Raw genomic sequence first — 19,734 nt, forward strand, 5'->3', positions numbered from 1 at the left:
TCTACGTGTGTAAGCTCTGGGGGTCAATGGTAGCAGGAGGAGAAGCACAGAGTGAAGCAGAATGTCCTCACTCACAGCCTTGGCAGGGGCTCAGAAGCTCTCCATTGACATGTGTGGTCTGAAAAATGCAGCACTGTTGGGCTTTCCTGCAGTCTCTTTGATGTGGGAGTAAAGTCCTAGCATCTTTGCAGGAATTACTGTTGATTGACTAAACTGCTCTCCAACCTTTCTTGTTTAAGGTTTGCTATAAGCAGATGAAAAATCAACTCATTAACAAGTACTAGCTGCCTTTTAAGATACTAGACCATGTACTTGCATCACAGTTAAATTTTTTAATGACTATAAACAGTCATAGTTCTTGTTTCTCACATCTTGTTCAGTGACAAAAAGGAATTCTTGACATTTGAAGTCATAGGCTAAAACCTGAAATTGATCAAATTTCTAAAGGCATTTTTTCATGGAGTTACTTGGCTCTTAGCATTCTGCTTGCATCCTAAAAATCATGCATGTGGGGCACCTGGGTGGCTCAGTGGGTTAAAGCCTCTGCCTTCGGCTCAGGTCGTGATCCCAGGGTCCTGGGATTGAGCCCCACATCGGGCTCTCTGCTCAGCGGGGAGCCTGCTTCCTCCTCTCTCTCTGCCTGCCTCTCTGCCTCCTTGTGATCTCTCTCTCTGTCAAATAAATAAAAATCTTTAAAAACAAAAAATCATGCATGTGATATTTTTCATCTGTCTGCGGAAGAATTCTAGCTGAGCTTGCTTCCTAATTACTTTCTCAATAAAGAAAGAAATCTAACTATAGTTTGGAAGTATATGTTTGTTTACTTTTGTTTTCAAATTATTTAATCTATGTATACATATATCTGTGTAAACCGACCTATGTGTAATATAAGTGTTTAATTAAGGGGGGTTCCAAATACGTCAGAGGTTTAAAGTACCACCCCCCCCACCAAGTTTAATAGTTCAGTGATTTCCCAGTGAAGTCAGAGAGGCGGTTGGCTTGTTTGAGAAAATTATGTGGCTTCCCCACCTCATTGTTAGTCTGAACAAGAAGAGAGCATTTTCACAGTATTCTAAGAGGCTTATTTAAGTGTTGTGTGTTGATTAAACGGTATCGATTAAAAAATCAAAAGAAACCTAGAAGTTTAGGAAGAGAAGTTTGTTTTAATTAGGGAAGAGTTGTAATAAGATCAGGAGCTTCTCAAACACAAATAGTTGAGCAGAGGCTCAACTAACTCACTGGGAAGTTAAGAATTCAGAGAAACAGTTACTTCTCCTATCCCCATTGTGAATGGATTTCATTTTGCTAGCTTTTCCACTTCTAAGTGCCCGTGGGCGCAGTGGTTTATTTCAGAAAGGAGAGGAACTTAGGGTTCCAAGGCACAGTTGAGTTTCAGGAGCCATCACTGTATATTTCGCAGTGCCCTTTGAAAGGGTTTGATGACAGTGACAGGAGGAAGGGGGAACAAGCATGTTAAAGTCATTTGGCTACTTTTGAAATCAAGGCCAGGAAGAAAACATTTTCTGGCTGTAAATCACTCACTTGTCCTACATGCTTTAAAGCATTTTATACAAATGACTTTAACAGTTTTAGGGGTCATGCCTGGGGTTAAGAGACTATTTGCCTGGTATATACTTTCGTGATTGAAAAGCAATACTTTGTGGAGATGGTAGCATTTCTGTTCGCCGTCTGTGCTGCATTTATGCCATGAGCAAGGTTTGCCTCTTAAGGCAATATTGTCTGAAGCATGTACTAGTTGATTTTCTGGGTTACAGGAATATGAACTATTAAAAAAAATTGTGCTCCTTGTAATTGTAACAAATAAGAAAAAGCAAAAAAGTTATGAATAAAATGAAAAAAATTGTAAAGATCACTAACATTTTGATGAGCCATTATTGTGCTGTGCTGTGCTCTAAAGCACTTTTTGCATGTATTATTGAACTTTAAACCCAGTTTGGTGGGGTAAGAATTGTTGTCCTTATGTGCACCTGTTGAGAAGTGAGGCTCAGAAAGTCTAAGTGAATGGTCTAGGGCCACACAACCAGCGTGAATAGTGAGCTAGGGACCGACACCCAGGCGGAAGCTGTGATTTTGATGCCTGCTTCTAGAGCCGAGTGTATTGACCCCTCCGGTTTCACAGGTAGTGAAACCTGGCTCAGGCTAAGACTGATACACTTGCCTGTGATTTTTTTTTTTTTTTTTAAGTGAGTCAGATCAAGTAAAAATACTTGCTAAATACCTAAATGTCTTAATGGCTATGGCCAAAATACTGAGGCTGACAAGAAAGATGGGTTTGTAAGATGATTTGGAAAGCGCTTTCAGTGGCTGGTGAATATATCAGCTTAAATCGTACTTCAAAATGGAATGGGGTCCTGCAGTTACCTCCTCTCATGTTGCTGTTGTTGTCTTTTGCTTTATTTGATTACCAGTGTGTTAACCTATGAGAGAGACTGCTCTCATGTAAGAGTATTGTATATGTTAGAGCTTATCAGGTAGTTTAGCTGGTTTTTTTTTTTTTTTTTTTTTTAATTTATTTGACAGACAGAGATCACAAGTAGGCAGAGAGGCAGGCAGAGAGAGAGAGGAGGAAGCAGGCTCCCTGCTGAGCAGAGAGCCCTATGCGGGGCTCGATCCCAGGACTCCGGGATCATGACCTGAGCCGAAGGCAGAGGCTTTAACCCACTGAGCCACCCAGGCGCCCCAGTTTAGCTGTTTTGTATTGTCCCTGGAGTTGGAGTGAACTCTAGTCTTAAGGAGTTTTATAGGAATATTTACATCTTTTCTGCCCTGCCCCTGGTTTTTTCCCCCCTATACTTGCAGACCTGCTGATAGGCACCCGGTATCCTTGTCTCCTCCACATCCCGCACCAGTCCTCTCCTGCGAAGTGTTAGAGCACTGGATTTTACTCTGAGGGGAAAGCGGCCTTTTGCTAACAGTGTAAATGCAGCACTTGGGGAAGGGATCTGTCTTCTTTTGCCAAGAAAAGGGTTGTGTTTTTCTCGGTTTTTGTTACAGCCGAACAATTTTAATTGCCGGCAGCACAACACACATTAGGAGAAAGCAAATAAACAACACAAGGCACTTGGAGCCAGGAAGTCGCATCTCAGACTAGAAAGGCAGCTTTGGGTTGACGTAGGGGCAGTGGGTTGCTGACTAGGGGAGCCAGGTACCAAACTGAAACCCAGTAGCCGTGAGCTTCTTGCACGTCTAGAGAAACCACTAAATCATAGGATCGTTGGAAGGGTGTTAGGAGTTGATTTTAATGTTAGGATGATCAGTTTCTTTGTAATTAAATATTACCTCAAACTATGTCTCAGGTAACTGAGTTTTGCTGTTCTTGGTTTGCTGTAGACATGGGATTAATACTTATTGAATTTAATATTTTGAAACTAACACCTTGTTAATTGAATGCTTTATTTTGAAATAATCTGGGTAAATTTGACATGAATCTTCCTAATTATGCCTAGTTTGAAAATTTGACCTCTTTTTCGCCCTGCCTTATAACATAAGAGGCATTCGTTTGGAGTATTTTAAAGTTTTCTTCTATTTCAGATAATTGGTATGTTATAGTAACTTACTGAAAATTATAATTGAAATGAAAATTATAAACCCAAATTGTATGGGAGCTTTTTAAACCAGACGAGATGGGACATGTTTAAACTTTTATTTGTTTAAGCATTTATTAATAATACATTCTTTTAAGGCAGAAAAACCCAACCATTTTGCCCTACTTTGTTAGATGACTCTTACTGGGCAGCCTTAGTTTATGGAACTTGAGGCTTTGGGAATCATTAAATATTTATAAAGATGCTTATAGTTTTGTGTTGTTTTGTTTGTTTGTTTGTTTGTTTTGTTTTGTTTTTTTTACCCTTGATTTATACAGCTGGAGAATTCTTTTCATCCATGATTTCAATTCTTAGGCATGATGTACCAATTACTGAAGAGAAAATACTCAAAGTAATTCTCTTCATTTTTGATAGTATATTAATTCTAAAAATACCAATAATTATTTTAAATAATGTGTATGTCTTCAGTGGTTAATATCTTATTCTTGTCTCTCATAGGACCCGCTGAAGTTCCCATGATGTCACCCAATGGATCCATTCCTCCCATCCATGTGCCTCCAGGTTATATCTCCCAGGTAAACCACAGGATGGGCTTCTCCACTCACTATGGGCAATGTCGTTGTTCCAAAAGAGTATATGTTGAGGCTTCAAAAATTTATTCCAAGATTAATTGAGTTAGGGTAACCTGAGAGTTGTCATCATTTTGGTAGCACCACATGGTCCTTCCCAAGTCTTGCTTCTTGACTTGCCAGAGAGCCAGAGGGAGAGAAACACAGTAGGGCTATCAGGCAGTCCTCAGCCAAGGTGTGTTCACATTTGGCTGTGCCGCAGAGATTTCCCTCCATCTGTACCACAGTTTGCTGGAAAAAAAAGAATTTGTAGACCTAATTGGTAAAAATACCAAAGGAGACATCATTAAAACAAAGTGAGGGGAGGGCTCTTTATTATTCGAGTCCCATTTCTCTGTACTGTGGCCTTCCCTGGGCGTGGTGAATTGCTAAGTGTGATATGAAAACTTGGCTGTTTGTACTTAAATTTCTCTGAAATTTGACTTTTTTCATAAGAAAACAGCAGTAGCAGTTAAGAGTAAAAGCAATTTCAGAGGTTCGCTGGAAGGATTAAGAAAAATGTTAAAGGCTAAACTGGACAAGGTTTACAGTATTCAGGGTGCCTGGAATGTGGATGTCTGTACATGACTTTCATTTTGTCCTGTGCTCAGTGTACGAGGAACACTCCCTGCTCCTCTCCCTGGCCAGCTTCCTTTCCAAGGGCCTAATTGACTATTTTTCTCCTCTCTGCCCATTTTGCTCTTTTGTTGTGATTATAAGAGCATTCTATACTCCTTAGGAAAAAATCAGAAAAGACAGAATAGAGAAGAAAATATTTATAGTTTTACTACCCACAGAAGATAATCATGGCATTAACATTTTCTGGCTTATCCTTCTAGAGTTTTTCCCTTTCTATTCTTTCTCTGTCCCTCTGTCTGCTTTTGAAGTGGTTTTAAAAATCTCTAATTTTCAGTTTTTAATGATTTTGTTAGGGTGAAAAAAAATTGGCAGCTGCATAGGAAAATTGCTAAAGTGCAGGCAAGAATCAAAGATTTATCCTCCTCTGATGTTAAAACTTAGCCGTTTCTTCACTGTCTGAGCCATAGTGCAGCCACTATAATTTCATTTTTTCCATCCCTACTTTTACGTGAGCCAATTTGACTTTTTTTTTTTTTTTTTTTTTTGAGTAGCCAGACTGTTGGCCAGTCTCCCCGCTGTTGCAAACAAATGATTTGTTTTACATGAGTCTTTGTAAATAAGAATTCACTGGGAGGAGAGGTGCGGAGCGGGCCCTTCCAGCCAGGACACGTGAGGATGGATCCCGTTCACGTCACCAGTCAGTTAACAGAAAAGAACAAGGAATGTAGAATTCCATTATGTCTCCGGCTCATTTATTTTGAGGAAGTGTTTCATTCCATTGACCCGAGTACAGTTCTCACAATTGGGATAGCAGAAATAGCACCTCCTTTTATACTAAAGGCCCATTTGAGGAATAACAGAAAGTTGGGACATTCTAGTGAAGAGAAGCAGCAGTGGGCTTTCTCTTGCTGGTGGTGTTGCTGGGATTGCACTAATCACAAAACATTTATTAGGAGTCCTAGGCAAAATAGAGACGTTTTATACTGTGGTATATTTCCGAGTCTATAAAAACATCTATAGAAAATCCAAACAGAAGGGTTTAATAGCAGAGCTGTAAACTCACTTCTGTAAAACTGATGATGGAAACGTAGCGAAGCACTTTTTCAACTGAGAATAAAGAAGAGTAGACATGGAATCATTTGGATTCTGAGTGGAGAAAAGAGAAAAATAAAACAGTCTATAAGGTATGTATTTAACTTCATTTAGATGGGCTCCTGGATCAGAGGATGGGCTCGGAGCCATGTGACCTTCAGTGGTCGCACTATCTCTTTAATGATATCTGACTGTGAAGTATCTGAGTAAAACCAACTATTAATATGGAGGAAAATTAAGAAACTGGTAGAATGCTTGTACAACATCTTTTTAAAGCTCACGACATGTATCCTTCAAAGAAACGAGGAGGGTGGAACCAGGTGTGAAATGTCTTAGGAGGCTTGTTAACACCAAGAGATCTAAGGAGCAAAGTACGTTTTGTCATGTAGTTGTGGAAAGAAAGAGTCCCACACACCAATTCTCCTCCCAGCTGGACATATCTGAGAATTGCCCAACACTAGTCTGTCCCTGTGCGTATTAGTTCAATTCTTCGTCATATCCCCACAGTTCTCTTCCTCAAATACATGTGATGCCCTTGTTCAGATCTAGAGTTGGGTGTACATCCCATCAAAGCAAAGTTCGAGTTCTCTAGTGTGGTTGATGGATTTTCAGTAGTTAACTTTGCTCTCCTTCCAAGGGTCACCTTTTCCCGTTGGCCTATGTTGCTGCCACCTTAAACTTCTGTCCTTTGGATATATCTGGCCTTTTCTCAACTATGTACTTTTTTCCCATTATTTCCCTGTTCTTGGAATACTCTAGAGCTCTTCTTTGTCTAACAGTTTAGTCATTTTTCTCATTCAGATGGCCCTCCTCAGTGTGACCCTCTCAAGAACCTCCAACACAGAAATGGTGGTTCTGTTTTTTTCAGCATCTTTGGTGCTTTGTTCCCATCTCCAGCAGGAAGTACAGTACAATTTTATAACCATCCTCAAGAACTCTTAGTGCCTCATTGGTATTATATCTGAGAATCTAGAATACTACCTGGTACATAATAGGTACTTGGTAAATGTTTTTAAAGGTAAGTGATTGGCCAAGCTGAAATAAAGTGAATATAACATAGATTTGCTTCAGAGATGAGGAGGTTCAAGTGGAGTAACGAAAAGTAGTTGGAAAAGTAGTAAAGTAGAAAAGTAGTAAGATCAGAGTGATGTGCACCTAACAAGAGTGAAATTCTCTGGGGCGCCTGGGTGGTTCAGTGGGTTAAGCCTCTGCCTTTGGCTCAGGTCATGATCCCAGGGTCCTGGGATCGAGCCCTGCATCGGGCTCTCTGCTCAGCAGGGAGCCTGCTTCCCTTCCTCTCTCTCTGCCTGCCTCTCTGCCTACTTGTGATCTCTCTCTGTCAAATAAATAAATAAAAATCTTTATTAAAAAAAAAAAGTGAAATTCTCTGAATATGCCTTTGAAAGAGAGGAATGCTGAGACAGTACGGAAGAGGAAAGAATAGTCTCTTCAGCAAATGGTGTAGGACAACCAGATATACAAATGCAGAAGAAATGAAGTTGGACCTCTGCTTCATACCAGTATACAAAAATTAACTCAAAATGGGGTATAGACATAAGTGTTAGAGCTAAAACTATATAACTAGAAGTAAAATTTCATAACCTTGGATCAGGCAATTGATTCTTAGATGTGACACTAAATGCATGAGCAGCTAAAGAAAAAACAAAACAGATAAATTTAATGTCATCCAAATTAAATTTTATGTGCTTCAATCAAAACTTTTTGACACCATCAGCAAAGTGAAAAGGGGATTGAAAGAATGGAAAAAAATATATGCAAGTCCTATATTTCAGAAGGGACTAGTATCTAGAATATATAAAGAAGTCTTACAACTCAAGAATAAAAGGACAACCCAATTTAAAAATAAGCAAAGGATCAGACTAGACATTTTTACAAAGAAGCTGTATACATTGCCAGTTAGCACATGAACAGATACTGAATATTGTTAACCAGCAGGGAGATGCAAATCAAAGTCATGATGAAATATACTTCACACATACTAGTACGGCTATAGTTAAGAAGATCAATAATAACAAATGTTGGCAAGGATGTGGAAAATTGAAACTGTTACATACTGCATTTGGTGATATAAAATGGTACAGCGCTTTGGAAAACTAAGCATTTGCTCAACTAGTAGAGCTGAGTTACCACATGACTGAGCCATTCCACTCCTAGGTGTATACTCAGGAGGAATGAAAACATATGTTAACAAAAAAACTTTGAGATGTGAATAACAGGATTATTCATAATAGCCCCCAAATGGAAACTACCCAGATGTCCATTGGCTTTACGAATGAATAAACATGATGTGATATATGCCTACAGTGGAATATTATTCAGCCAGAAGAAGGAAGTACTGATTAGTGCTAAAATGTGGATGAACCTGGAAAATACTATGCAAGGTGAAGGAAGCCAGACACAGTATCATCCCATTTATTTATAATGTCGGGAAGGGGCAAATCCACAGACACTGGAAATGGATTAGTTGTTGCCCGAGGCTGGGGGAGAGAGTCTTAGGGAGTGACTGAGAATGACTATGGTACTTCTTAGGGGAGGGGGTGATAAAACTGTTGGTCATTCAATTCTGTGACTATACTAAAAACCACTGAGTGAGATACTTTAAAAAGATAGATTTTATGGTATGTAAATTATATCTCAGTAAAGCTTTTATAAAAGAGAGGGTAGAGGGGAAGATGGTGACTAGTCCTAATTATTTGTTATGGGACAGCTGGGAAACATGGGTCAGCCTGTCCTGGTGCGGCTGGTGATGGTGGTAGTATTTACTGTGTATGGTGTTCACTTTGCTAAATGCTTTCTTCACTTCTCTAATTTTACATGTGAGGAAGCCGAGGTCCTGAGTAGAACCAGTATTGCAACCCAGGCATTTCTAAGTTCATGGCCTGTTTCCCACTGTGATGTGATTTTGGAGTCAGCATTGGAGCCTGCGTTGATGTATATATTTTTGCTTTATGTTACATTACCTTCTGCCAGTGCAAGTGTAGATGTGTGCTGTGCCTGCTCGTGCATTTCCGGAGCTGAAATACCAGCTGCTCACATACAGAATGATCCATGATTAGAAGAAAACTGAAGAGGGAGGCAGGTGAATGCTTAAAGATGTTACATTAGTAGCTCTAATCCGAGTCAGTGGATAAATTCTTGATTATAGCATTCATGACATAATTTAGTAGCTGAAAATGCTTTAAAGATAAATTGATCAGATCGATTAAATAAGAATGTCAGTAATGAACAGATCGTCTCATAGAAAGATAAGTATCTAGCATTAAAGACAACTCTGCTCTGCACAATCTCTTTTATTTATTTATTTTTTGTGGGGGAAGGCGGTGTTGGGAAGGACTGAACCCTGTGGACCTAAAGATAGTGTGGTCTTGTGGTCCTAGGACAGGAGAGCCTGGAATCTTGTCATTTCAACTCTGTAGTCTCTGATATTGCAGGGTTGTTTTTTGTGTTACAGTGTGTGTGTATTTTCTGCTTTACTATTTGGTGAGAGGCTGGAGAAGTCTGAGGAAAAAGTAACCTGACCTTTTCAACTTAAGAGAAAATAGAGGCTAAGTTTTTTTGTTTTGTTTTGTTTTGTTTTTCAACTATAAGAGGGCGCTTAGTCTTATGACTCTCATCAGCATTATTTCCATTCCATAAAAACAATTGTGCATGTGATTGGGGTTGAAACTCTGGGGTGAGGGCAAGGACTGTAGCTGGGAAGAATATGGACAATACTTGAAGAGGCCTGCCTTCAGGTTCCACCAGATCTCACCATGGCTACTTTCTGTGTAACTTTGACAAATTGTTTTCACCACATACACAAATGCCTACATGATATGGTAGAGGTAAGGATTAAGAGAAGTGTTATGTGAGGTATGTAGTCCACAGTGGGCATTCAGGAATTAGTAGCTGTTATTATGAAGAAGACTGCTAGAACAATTTCAGTGAAAGTTTGGCAGACTTTGCCTTCCTAAATACATACCGAGATTGCACAGTATGAAGCAAATTTTTCCTTTCACTGTATACTGGCCATGGTGTTCCTCAAATTTTTTAACCTCATCATTAACTTTATGAATAATTTCTATGTAAAAATTTCTTAAACAGATGCCTTGAGTTTTCTTTTCCATGCTTCCATAGTAATTTACGAAATACTTTTCAGCTGTTATGGGAAAAATCTTATGTAGACCAAAAGGTTTAAGCATATGAAAAGAAAAAGTGAAACATCCAAGTTAATGTTCTGTCATTTGGGAAATGACTCTTTTTTCAGGTTAACTGATGTAACTTAAACACTTCACGTTGTTAAAGTAAGTGTTTTTGTTGTTATAGCACAAGTACACACTTTATCTTGTTCCATAATGGATTGGTACCTGTTGAAATTGTGTATATTTCATTTCCCTTGACTGGGGAGAGGCAAGAAATGTATTGAAAAATGCATTTAAATTTTGGTTGGTCATTCTTCAGTGGGAATTGTTTCAAGAGTTGGCCAGAAATCAGAGCCCCTATGAAGAAATAATGGGGTCCATTAGGTGGAAACCATGGAATGCTTTTCCCCATTTTGCTTAGGCAGGCCAGCTGAGAGCTATAAATATTAGCCCCAACCGCTTCCCTTCGATAATTACAATCTGGAATTAAACCAGTGGTGGGTTCTACCTTCAATACTGTGAAAATGATGAGCAGAAAAGAGCATAGGGGGTTGCCCTGAGCCCTGACAGTCTAAGAATCAGACACATATGGTAGCCAATAATAAGAAAACTGGAATCTCTTTCAAGACTTGAAGTCCTTTGGAAGAATAGATTTTTCTATAGGAAGTTAGGAAAATTTCCACAATGGACAGAGTATGTGCACGGCAGTTCGAAGCTTCTGTGGAAAGGAGTGGAGGATTTATATGTCCATTCTGCTTTAATTCCATTATCAGCAGATTCACAGCAACTTTCTTTTTCATCTGATGGCTTATTTGGTCTGAAGAATGAATTACAGACAGGGTTGGCAATGCTAAATAAAAGAAATGTACCAGGGACATTCCCTCACACAAAGCATTGTGTAAGGTTCTTCTTTCTGAGCTTTTTCTTTGTCTCCCTTGTCTGCCTTTTCTCTTGGATTTCTTTTGTTTCTCAGACGCTGATGTCGTGGCATAATAGAACACAGGATTAACAGGAGGGAACATGAGCCTGGTGTCCAGCCCCTTGTGCGGTTTTAGGAATTTTTTTCCTCAACTTTTTAATTTAAATTCTAGTTACTTAACATGTAGTGTAATATCGATTTCAGGAGTAGAATTTAGTGATTCATCTTACATTAGGAATATTTTTAAATTATTTATTCAAGTGTTCCACTTTTTTGTTTACTTGAAAATTGTGGGTTTTCCTTTCCTTTAGCATGCAGGCTTCACAAGTCCATGGATCCTCATGCCCCATGCCTCACTGGATCTCCATTTTCTTGAAAAGTGCCCAGCACATGTGAGGCATTTATTGAAATTTGGCCGGTTGGCTGTGTCATTTTCTTCCTATAGAGAGAGGAGGGGAAAGGAAAATGTTTGAGGATCTTTGAAGTTCTTTTCTGATCTCAGTGAGGTGATGTACTTCTACTGTTCATATTGTTCCTTTAAAAGGGGACCAAGTGAGAATATAAGTAAGTTTCCATAAGTAGTACCAAAACAGTATGGCATATTCCCTTGTTGTTTAGCATTCTTTTGACTAAAATGCTGTGTTTTACTTCAGTAGGAAAATGATAGTTGATTTTCATTATAATAACATTGAGACAGGGCACCTGGGTGGCTCAGTTGGTTAAGTGTATGACTCTTGATTTCAGCTCAGATAATGATCTCAGGGTCATGGGATCAAGCCTTATATCAAACTCTGCATGGAGTCTGTTTAAAATTCTCTCTCTCCTCTCTCCCTGTTCTTTCTCCCCTTCTCTCTCAAATAATAAATCTTTAAAAATAATAATATTGAGACAATATCACATGTAGAAATGACTTTGGAATCAAGAAGTATTAAATTATACACATAATACTATATTTAATTTTATTGCACAATTTGTCTTTCTAAATTAGTAACCCACATTTGTCATATATAACTGCTTTTCTTGGAAAAATACCTTTGCTCGACTTGCTGGGTGCAGAACTTTACCAAGATGGATTTTATATTCCTCGTATTCTTTGAAATCCATGTGGTTTATGAACTTGGACTTACATAATAATATAGTTATTTTGCTCTGTGATAAATAGGATCTGAGTATCATCAGCATGGATTCTTAATCCTTATGCCACGGAGCCCATTGGCAAACTGGTGAGGCATTTGTAAATGTAATATGTAAAATTCATAGATACAATCTAGAATAATCTGTCTATGTTTCCCATGGGTCTGAGACGCTAGAGATGTGATTGGCTCTCTCTTGCGCGCAGATCCACGGAGACTGCCTGAGCTAACAAACACTAATTACCTACAGATTCCTGCAGTGGTTATCTTTCTTAATATATTAAAGGCTGCTCAGTTTGACACAAATTATACCATCAGACCTCTCCTTAACTATTTGTCTTCTGACAAATATTCTGTTCCTTAGAATAGCATTTTAGCTTTTTCTGAAATACTCATTTGGCCCATGTTACTGATAGAAACTTGGTGGATGGAACTATTCACTTGTCCTGTGTGCTTATGTGCACATTGGGAAGGATTAGATTTGTTTTTGGATCTTTCAGTGTGGTCCTTTTCAGTATTGAGGTTGGTGATGTACAATGAAACGTGCTAGAAAAGGCACATTTCCCGAGTACTTGAGTATGAATCTTGATGAGCACTTAGTTGGCCTTAGGTTACTTAATTGCTCGTAAAGGTACTTCGCCTTGACTTGAGGACTCTGATGTTGCCTATGTTTGAGGTTAGAGGTTTGCTGAAGATTATGCAAGTTAAGTTCTGTGCCAAACACTTCATAAGCTGTTAAAAGATACACAAATCACAGGAGTTGTTACTGTCCCCTTGCATTATTATATTGTTTGCTGTTTGGCCTTCAGCAACAGTGCACAGTGCTGTATTTCTGCTCAGAGGAGGCCTCTTGGCTGTCAACAGTGTCTTGAGACACTTCGCTCTTTATAAGCAGGGACCTCTGTTTCCCTGTGGGAGCCTTAGGATGCGGCCGCTGAGTCGGCTAGTAAGAGGGAGCTGGAGGCAGCTGAGGACCCAGTCTGGGTTCTTCAGTTCCTGAGATGTTTCTCAAACCTAGCTTGGCATCCTGTTGAATTTGGAAGGTCTTAGATTACTGCCATGTCCCCTCAACTACCACTTACCTGTTTTACCAAGTTGATGGGTTAAAGAAAGACTACAGACGATGTACCTGTTCTGTCCTCCTCTCTAGCTCTCAGCAGTCTTAGTTGTAAAGCATAGGGTAGTTCCCCGGAAAGAGCTAAGTGTGTTTAATAAGGCACTAAATGTTGATTTCGTTTATATGTGCTTTTGTTGTGTTTTTTCCCAGGTTCGAAGTTTATATAAGTATGCGTAGCTTGGCTTGTGTCTGTGTATAAAAGCATTGGCATGTACAAAGCCAACAGATGGGACATGACAATGACTGCTTATGAGGTTATCTCCTTAACAGTGGTCCCCTCTGGAGCAAGCATTTGTGTGAGAGTCATGCCCAGAAGTACTGAAGACAAATGCCACCTAATTGTGATCCCCCAAGAGGGAAAAATAAAACAAGATGAATCAGAGAGTCAGACAAACCATAAAAGACCCTTAAACATAGGAAACACAAGGAGAGTTGCTGGAGGGGGTTGGGGGGGGCTGGGGTAACTGGGGTAAGGGCATTTAGGAGGGCATGTGATGTCATGAGCACTGGGTATACTCTACCTCTGAAACTTGTAATAAACTCTATGTTAATTAATTGAATTTAAATTTTAAAAAATCGTCAAAAAAAACTTAAAATAATTGTGGATTACCCCCCCCCCCCCCCCCCCCCATACAGCAACCTCAGATCTGTATCTGGATCCAGCCATTTTCTGCTTAGTCTATACCTAGCCATTGCCTGGAGCTGGCATGTGGGTTGAAAATTAAGCACCAGTAGAAAACTCAAGGTTTCTAGATGTAATGAATGTGTTTGTAAAAATGGGTGAATTTTTGTTTATTTCTTATTAATTAAACCTGAGGTTTAGTTATTGATAAAGCAAATGAAATGGATTATTTATTTAACCATTGGCAAGAACTATCCGGAACTTTTTTATTTATTTATTTATTTTTTTTAAAGATTTTATTTATTTATTTGACAGAGAGGCCACAAGTAGGCAGAGAGTCAGGCAGAGAGAGAGGGGGAAGCAGGTTTCCCACTGAGCAGAGAGCCCAATGCGGGGCTTGATCCCAGGACCCTGAGATCATGACCTGAGCCGAAGGCAGCGGCTTAATCCACTGAGCCACCGAGGTGCCCCAGAACTTTTGTTTCTTGATTGAGGGGAGGATATTTATTACCATTCTGTAGCTACTCTGCAGGATACTCTCATGATATCATGAAAGGGTTTTAGAAGCAACCCAGGAACATCACCAGTAATTTATTTTTCCTTTGGGCTACAAAACTAGCCATGCTGTGTGGCGAAAGGAGCTGGTCCTCAATCTGGAGGTTTACTGTCTAAAACACTAATGATGGTGGATTTAAATAACATTTCATCGGTGTTAGCCATTACAGGTAGGAAGAGTACTGACAATGAGAAGTTGTGTTTGGTGTTTTTGGCCACAGTTGTAATCATTAAATTAGTAAAGACAGGAAGAAGTAAGTCAGGAGATTTTGGGAAATACATCCAGTTCTGCCTCAATTTTTAAGTCCAGTAACTTGACTTCATCTATAAAATAGAACAACTGCTTGCTCCTGTAACTCTTGGGTTGCTTCTTGAATATTCCGTAATGCTGGTTTTCACTTTCTTCTAATGGCACTTAGGGGATGGTTGTGTGGGTTTCCTCTGGGATAGCAAGACGGGGATGGGCTCTACGGGAAGCATGGTCTTTAGGTTTCAAATCACTGCCTGTCCTGAAGAACACACCTGCTTTTACTTTTTTATGCTGTTCACTGTATTAGAAAATACACAGTGGAGAGCTAGTGCAAGAAGGAAACGTGGGAGCTAACGCATTTGTACTCCTGGTTGGTCATGAATAAGATTCCTCAGCTGCAGGGTGCCTGGGTGGCTCAGTGGGTTAAGCCTCTGCCTTCGACTCAGGTCATGATCTCAGGGTCCTGGGATCAATCCCCCATCGGGCCCTCTGCTGAGCGGGGAGCCTGCTTCCCTGTCTCTCTCTGCCTGCCTCTCTGCCTACTTATGATCACTCTCTGTCAAATAAGTAAAATCTTAAAAAAAAAAAGATTCCTCAGCTGCATTTAAGATTGAAGTAAAACTTGCATTGGAAAGGTCTATTTTTCGGTGTCTTTCTTTTGGTAAAATCACATTTAATGTAAAATAAGAGGGTTGGGAATGATGGGTCTGGAATTAACTGGGTTTAGATTAAGTGAAATTTTAGAATAGGAGGTACTTAACCTGAATTAAGGGAGAAACTTTGATAATGAATTTATAAATAAGTCTTGGTGGACATCAAATCTAAGCAGAGAAATCTTCCTTCCCTCCTCCTTTCCTCCTCCCTCCCTCCCTTCTTACTCTTTCATTTCTTTGTTCGCTTAGCATTTATCAAAAACCTCCTGTGTGTCCAGGTGCCCTTGGGGGACAAGAGATAGAGCTGTAACTTATGCTACAGGACAGATGCTGGGGGGCAGGGGGCACCAGTCTGGCTGGGAGAAGCCTGGACTGTTGGCCTGCTCATTCCTCTGTCCACACAAGTGTTTTGTATCCCCTGGCCTTTTCTTCTTCTGTTCACTGCTCATGTGCTTATTTCAGTGGAGACTTCTTCCCTTCCTGGAATGGCCTGGGAGCCCATTTCAAATTTGTTGGCAGGAGTTAGGAATTGAGCTGGAGCCTGATTTTCACAAACTCATTTGGTCCCAGTTTCCTGTGTGCAGTCAGCACTGCAGCAAGCCAGCCGCCCAGCCCCACACCCTGCTTGAGCTGCTTGAGCTGCTTGAGCCCAGACACCTGCTGGGTTCGTGTGTGTCCGTGCGCGTTCTGCCCTGCCCGCTTCCTGGATCATCCTCGGCCAACTGGAACAGCCTTTTAAAATTTCTTCTTTGGGGGCGCCTGGGTGGCTCAGTGGGTTAAGCCGCTGCCTTCGGCTCAGGTCATGATCCCAGGTCCTGGGTTCGAACCCCACATCAGGCTTTCTGCTCAGCAGGGAGCCTGCTTCCTCCTCTCTCTCTGCCTGCCTCTCTGCCTACTTGTGATTTCTCTCTGTCAAATAAATAAATAAAATCTTAAAAAAAAAAATAAAATAAAATTTCTCCTTTGTTACCAACCATTTAAGCCCCTCTTTTGATTGTTGTTGCTTGCAACCCAGAAGCAGAAGGGAGAAAGCTGGAAGAACTGAAGCATTAATTAAAATTTCCTGTGGAGGGGTGCCCGGGTGGCTTGGTTGGTTAAGTGTCTGACTCTTGATCTCGGTTCAGGTCATGATCTTAGGGTCCTGAGATGGAGCCTCATGTCAGGCTCCGCGGTCTGCAGGGAGTCTGCTGGAGATTCTCTCTCTTTTCTCTCTCTCTCTCTCTCAAATACGTAAATAAATCTTTTTTTTAAAAAAGTTTTCCTGTGGAGCATTTTATTTCAGTAAGGGGAACTACCTTCCTTCTCTCTGAGCTATGAGAAAAGACACTCAAAATGTGTTATTAAGAGCTCTGTTTTAGTTCTTGGGACTCAAAATTGTTCCCTCTCTTTCCCTTTTGCTCTCTGGCCTTGGGTCAGTTCGCTGAACTTTCCTGAGCTTCATTCCTCTTAATCTCTAAAATGGGGATAACTGGATATGCCTCACAGGATTGTTGGGAGGATTTAATGAGGTGTTAATCTTAACAGTAGTAATGACTAGGCAAGATTTTTCTTTCAGGTGTCCGTTACTGTTCAGGCCCTTCATGTGTGTTGCCTTGTTTCAGATGGAGGGTATTAAAGCAGAGCAGCAAGTAGTCAGTAAAGACTGGTTTGTCTTAAATCCTTTCACATCTCTGAGAACCCAGCTGTTTTGTTTCCTGTGGTTCATTATTTATGTATTTATTTCTCAGCATACCTAGCTTCTGTGTAATTCTCTACATACTGAAAACTTCAGAGTACAGATCAGAAGGAAAATTGAGGTGCAAGTATGACAGAGATTCTCCCTGTTGTGAGCACCTTATTTTCCAGCCTCTCATCTTTGTGTCTAGACCGCCGATTAGCAAGAGTTCTAGACACATAGAAGTTTCACAGTGAATGTTTATTGAGAAGACTCAATGACGTGGTGAAGAATCAAGCCAGCTCATGTTTGCCATCGAGCTCTGATAGGTGGTGTGTTGATTTGCTAGGGCTCCTGTAACAGAGTACCACAGAGTGGTTGGCTTCAATGACAGAAATTGCTTCCTCACAATTCTAGAGGCTACAGATTTGGTTTCTTCTAAGGCTTCCTTCCTTGGCTTGTAGGCGGCCATCTTCTATCTTTATGTTCTCACATGATCTTCCCTCCGTGCGTGTCTGTCCTAATTTGCTCCTCTTACAGCAGTCTCGGTCATATTGGATTAGGGCCCAGCCACAGTACCTCATTTTACCTTAATTATCTCTTTAAAGTCCCTGTGTCCAAATAGTCACATGCTGAGCTAATGGGGAGTTAGGACTTCAATATATGAATTGGTGAAGAGTGGCAGTGGGCAGGGTTGGAGGGGGGGGCACATACTTAAGCCCATAATGGGTGACTGTCTGAGAAACTAGCACATTGGTGAGTGACTGTTTTGTTGAGTCACAGAGCTAGGAAAAAATCTAGATGAAGAATAGTTGTGATTTTTGAAAAAACAATACTGTGTTCTGATTTTTGAAGAGCACTTACTGGAACTTAGTCTGATGTTTCTCTTTATATTACTCTTAGAGTATATAGATGAATCCTACCTATTTTTTTTCCTCAGTTTTGAACATCCAGTGCTTAGCTCATAATATGTTACAGGAAATAATTGTTGAATTGAATACAGGTGATTTGTCTGCCTCTGGATATTGTCAAAATTTCATTCATCCCAAAAGCAAATGAATCTGTCTTTTCAGTGGTCACTTGTGAAGGCACATTCTATTGCCTCAGGATTTTTGGACTGAATGCTTTCAAATGTCTGAATTCTTCTCTAATAATACTTCTTTATGAACTTTTTTTTTTTTTTTTTTAAATTTCAAGATGTTATTTACTTATTAGAGAGCGAGCACATGAGCAGGGGCTGGGGAGGGGTGGAGGAAGAGGGAGAAGCAGACTCCCTGCTCAGCAGGGAGCCAGACCCTGGGCTCTAGCCCAGGACCCTGAGATCATGACCTAACCTGAAGGCAGATGCTTACCTGACACCCCTAGGAACCTAATTTTTAAACAAAGAGTACTATTACCATGATTTCCTGAGTTGCTTATTATTTTGTGCATTTTTATTACTCCTTGGATTTTCTTATTGTTTGGGGGAACATAAGCACCATTTCCTTAGACCATAGATCAAACCTGAATTTGATAAATATATTGCAGTTTGTGTTACGGAAGAACAATGAACAAAATATTCAGCATATTTTTAAATTTTTGTTTCTCATTATTTTAGAATTAATATTTCATTTCTTGGGGGTGCCTGGGTGGCTCAGTGGGTTAAAGCCTCTGCCTTTGGCTCAGGTCATGATCCCAGGGTCCTCGGATCGAGCCCCACATCAGGCTCTCTGCTCAGCGGGGAGCCTGCTTCTTCCTCTCTCTTATTTCATTTCTTAAAATATTTTTAATGAACAAATACCACAGAATAATTTAAGATAATTAAAAATGCGGTTGTCAGACAATTTTCATTATAAGTAGGCCATTTGTGGTTTCAAAGAGCTACTTGGTTTTCTGACTGGAAACTTCTCTTTTCGTGAAGCATAATTTATGCATCAGAGTTATTAATTTTTCAAATTAGTGGCAGTACTTATTCTTTCAAAATGTACTGGTAAAAAGCTAATGTATTAGCTCTGTATCTCTTACAGATTTTTTTTCCCTGTAGTAGAATTCTTTTCTTTGTTAGTGCTTTCTGTTCTCCTCATTTTTTAAGTGTTTTCTTTTAACAAGTTAGAAATTATAATGAAATTAAAATAATTTCTTCTCACTGTAATACGCTCCTGTTTATAAGCCCAGAGTTCTTCATATTTAGTGAGGGCCATGTTCTTGTTTTACTATATTGCCTGAGTCTGTGTGGCTGGTTGGTCATTAGAAGTTTTACAATAATGAATGTAATGAAGGTTGCAAGTTTTAAGAAAACAAATACTTTGCTTCTGTGGACCTTCTGGTGTCTACCACAGGATTGAATTGGAGGTTCCGTGAAAGAGGAACATCTGGAATATACCTTACTTTTTTCTTACTAGCCAGTGGCAGAGTGGGGGAGAAGGAAGACGATAGAATAATGTGTGTTTCTATCAGATAGTAAGAAAAATCTGTACGTACACAAAAATTGTACAAACTGCAATTACCAAATGTCCTTTTCTCGCTCTGCATTTTAGATGATATAGAAGATGCTAGCACGCACATAGCATTTCCGATGTCATAGTTTAAGGATCATTTCACATCTACCTTCTATCAACTGCCATGCCTTCATAAATGGGGTTAATGGGATTAGCTTGTCAAAACCCAGAAGAGGTTACATTTATTAAAGAATGCATAAAAAGCCCCATCTTGAGCTTTAGGAGGGAGTATGACTCAGAATCTTCATTTTAAGGAGTTAATATGTTATCTTAATGAACTGTTAACATAGTGATTAATTCTGAAACTATTATGTAATTGGTTCATTAATAAACATAACAATCTTTCTTTTCTTAACATAAAGATGAC

General features: G+C 39.8%; 1 protein-coding gene across 2 annotated transcripts in view; it reads left to right on the forward strand.

The window, feature by feature from the left end:
- Window positions 1–19,734, forward strand: part of FNDC3B (fibronectin type III domain containing 3B) — a 348,128-nt gene that overhangs the window by 185,437 nt on the left and 142,957 nt on the right. For both annotated transcript variants that reach the window (XM_047730593.1, XM_047730603.1), the window contains exon 4: window positions 4,065–4,141. In XM_047730593.1, the coding sequence (XP_047586549.1) occupies window positions 4,065–4,141 (77 nt within the window). The remainder of the gene's footprint in view (window positions 1–4,064; window positions 4,142–19,734) is intronic.

Source organism: Lutra lutra, chromosome 1 (genome assembly GCF_902655055.1).
Source record: "Lutra lutra chromosome 1, mLutLut1.2, whole genome shotgun sequence".
Taxonomy (NCBI): Eukaryota; Metazoa; Chordata; class Mammalia; order Carnivora; family Mustelidae; genus Lutra; species Lutra lutra.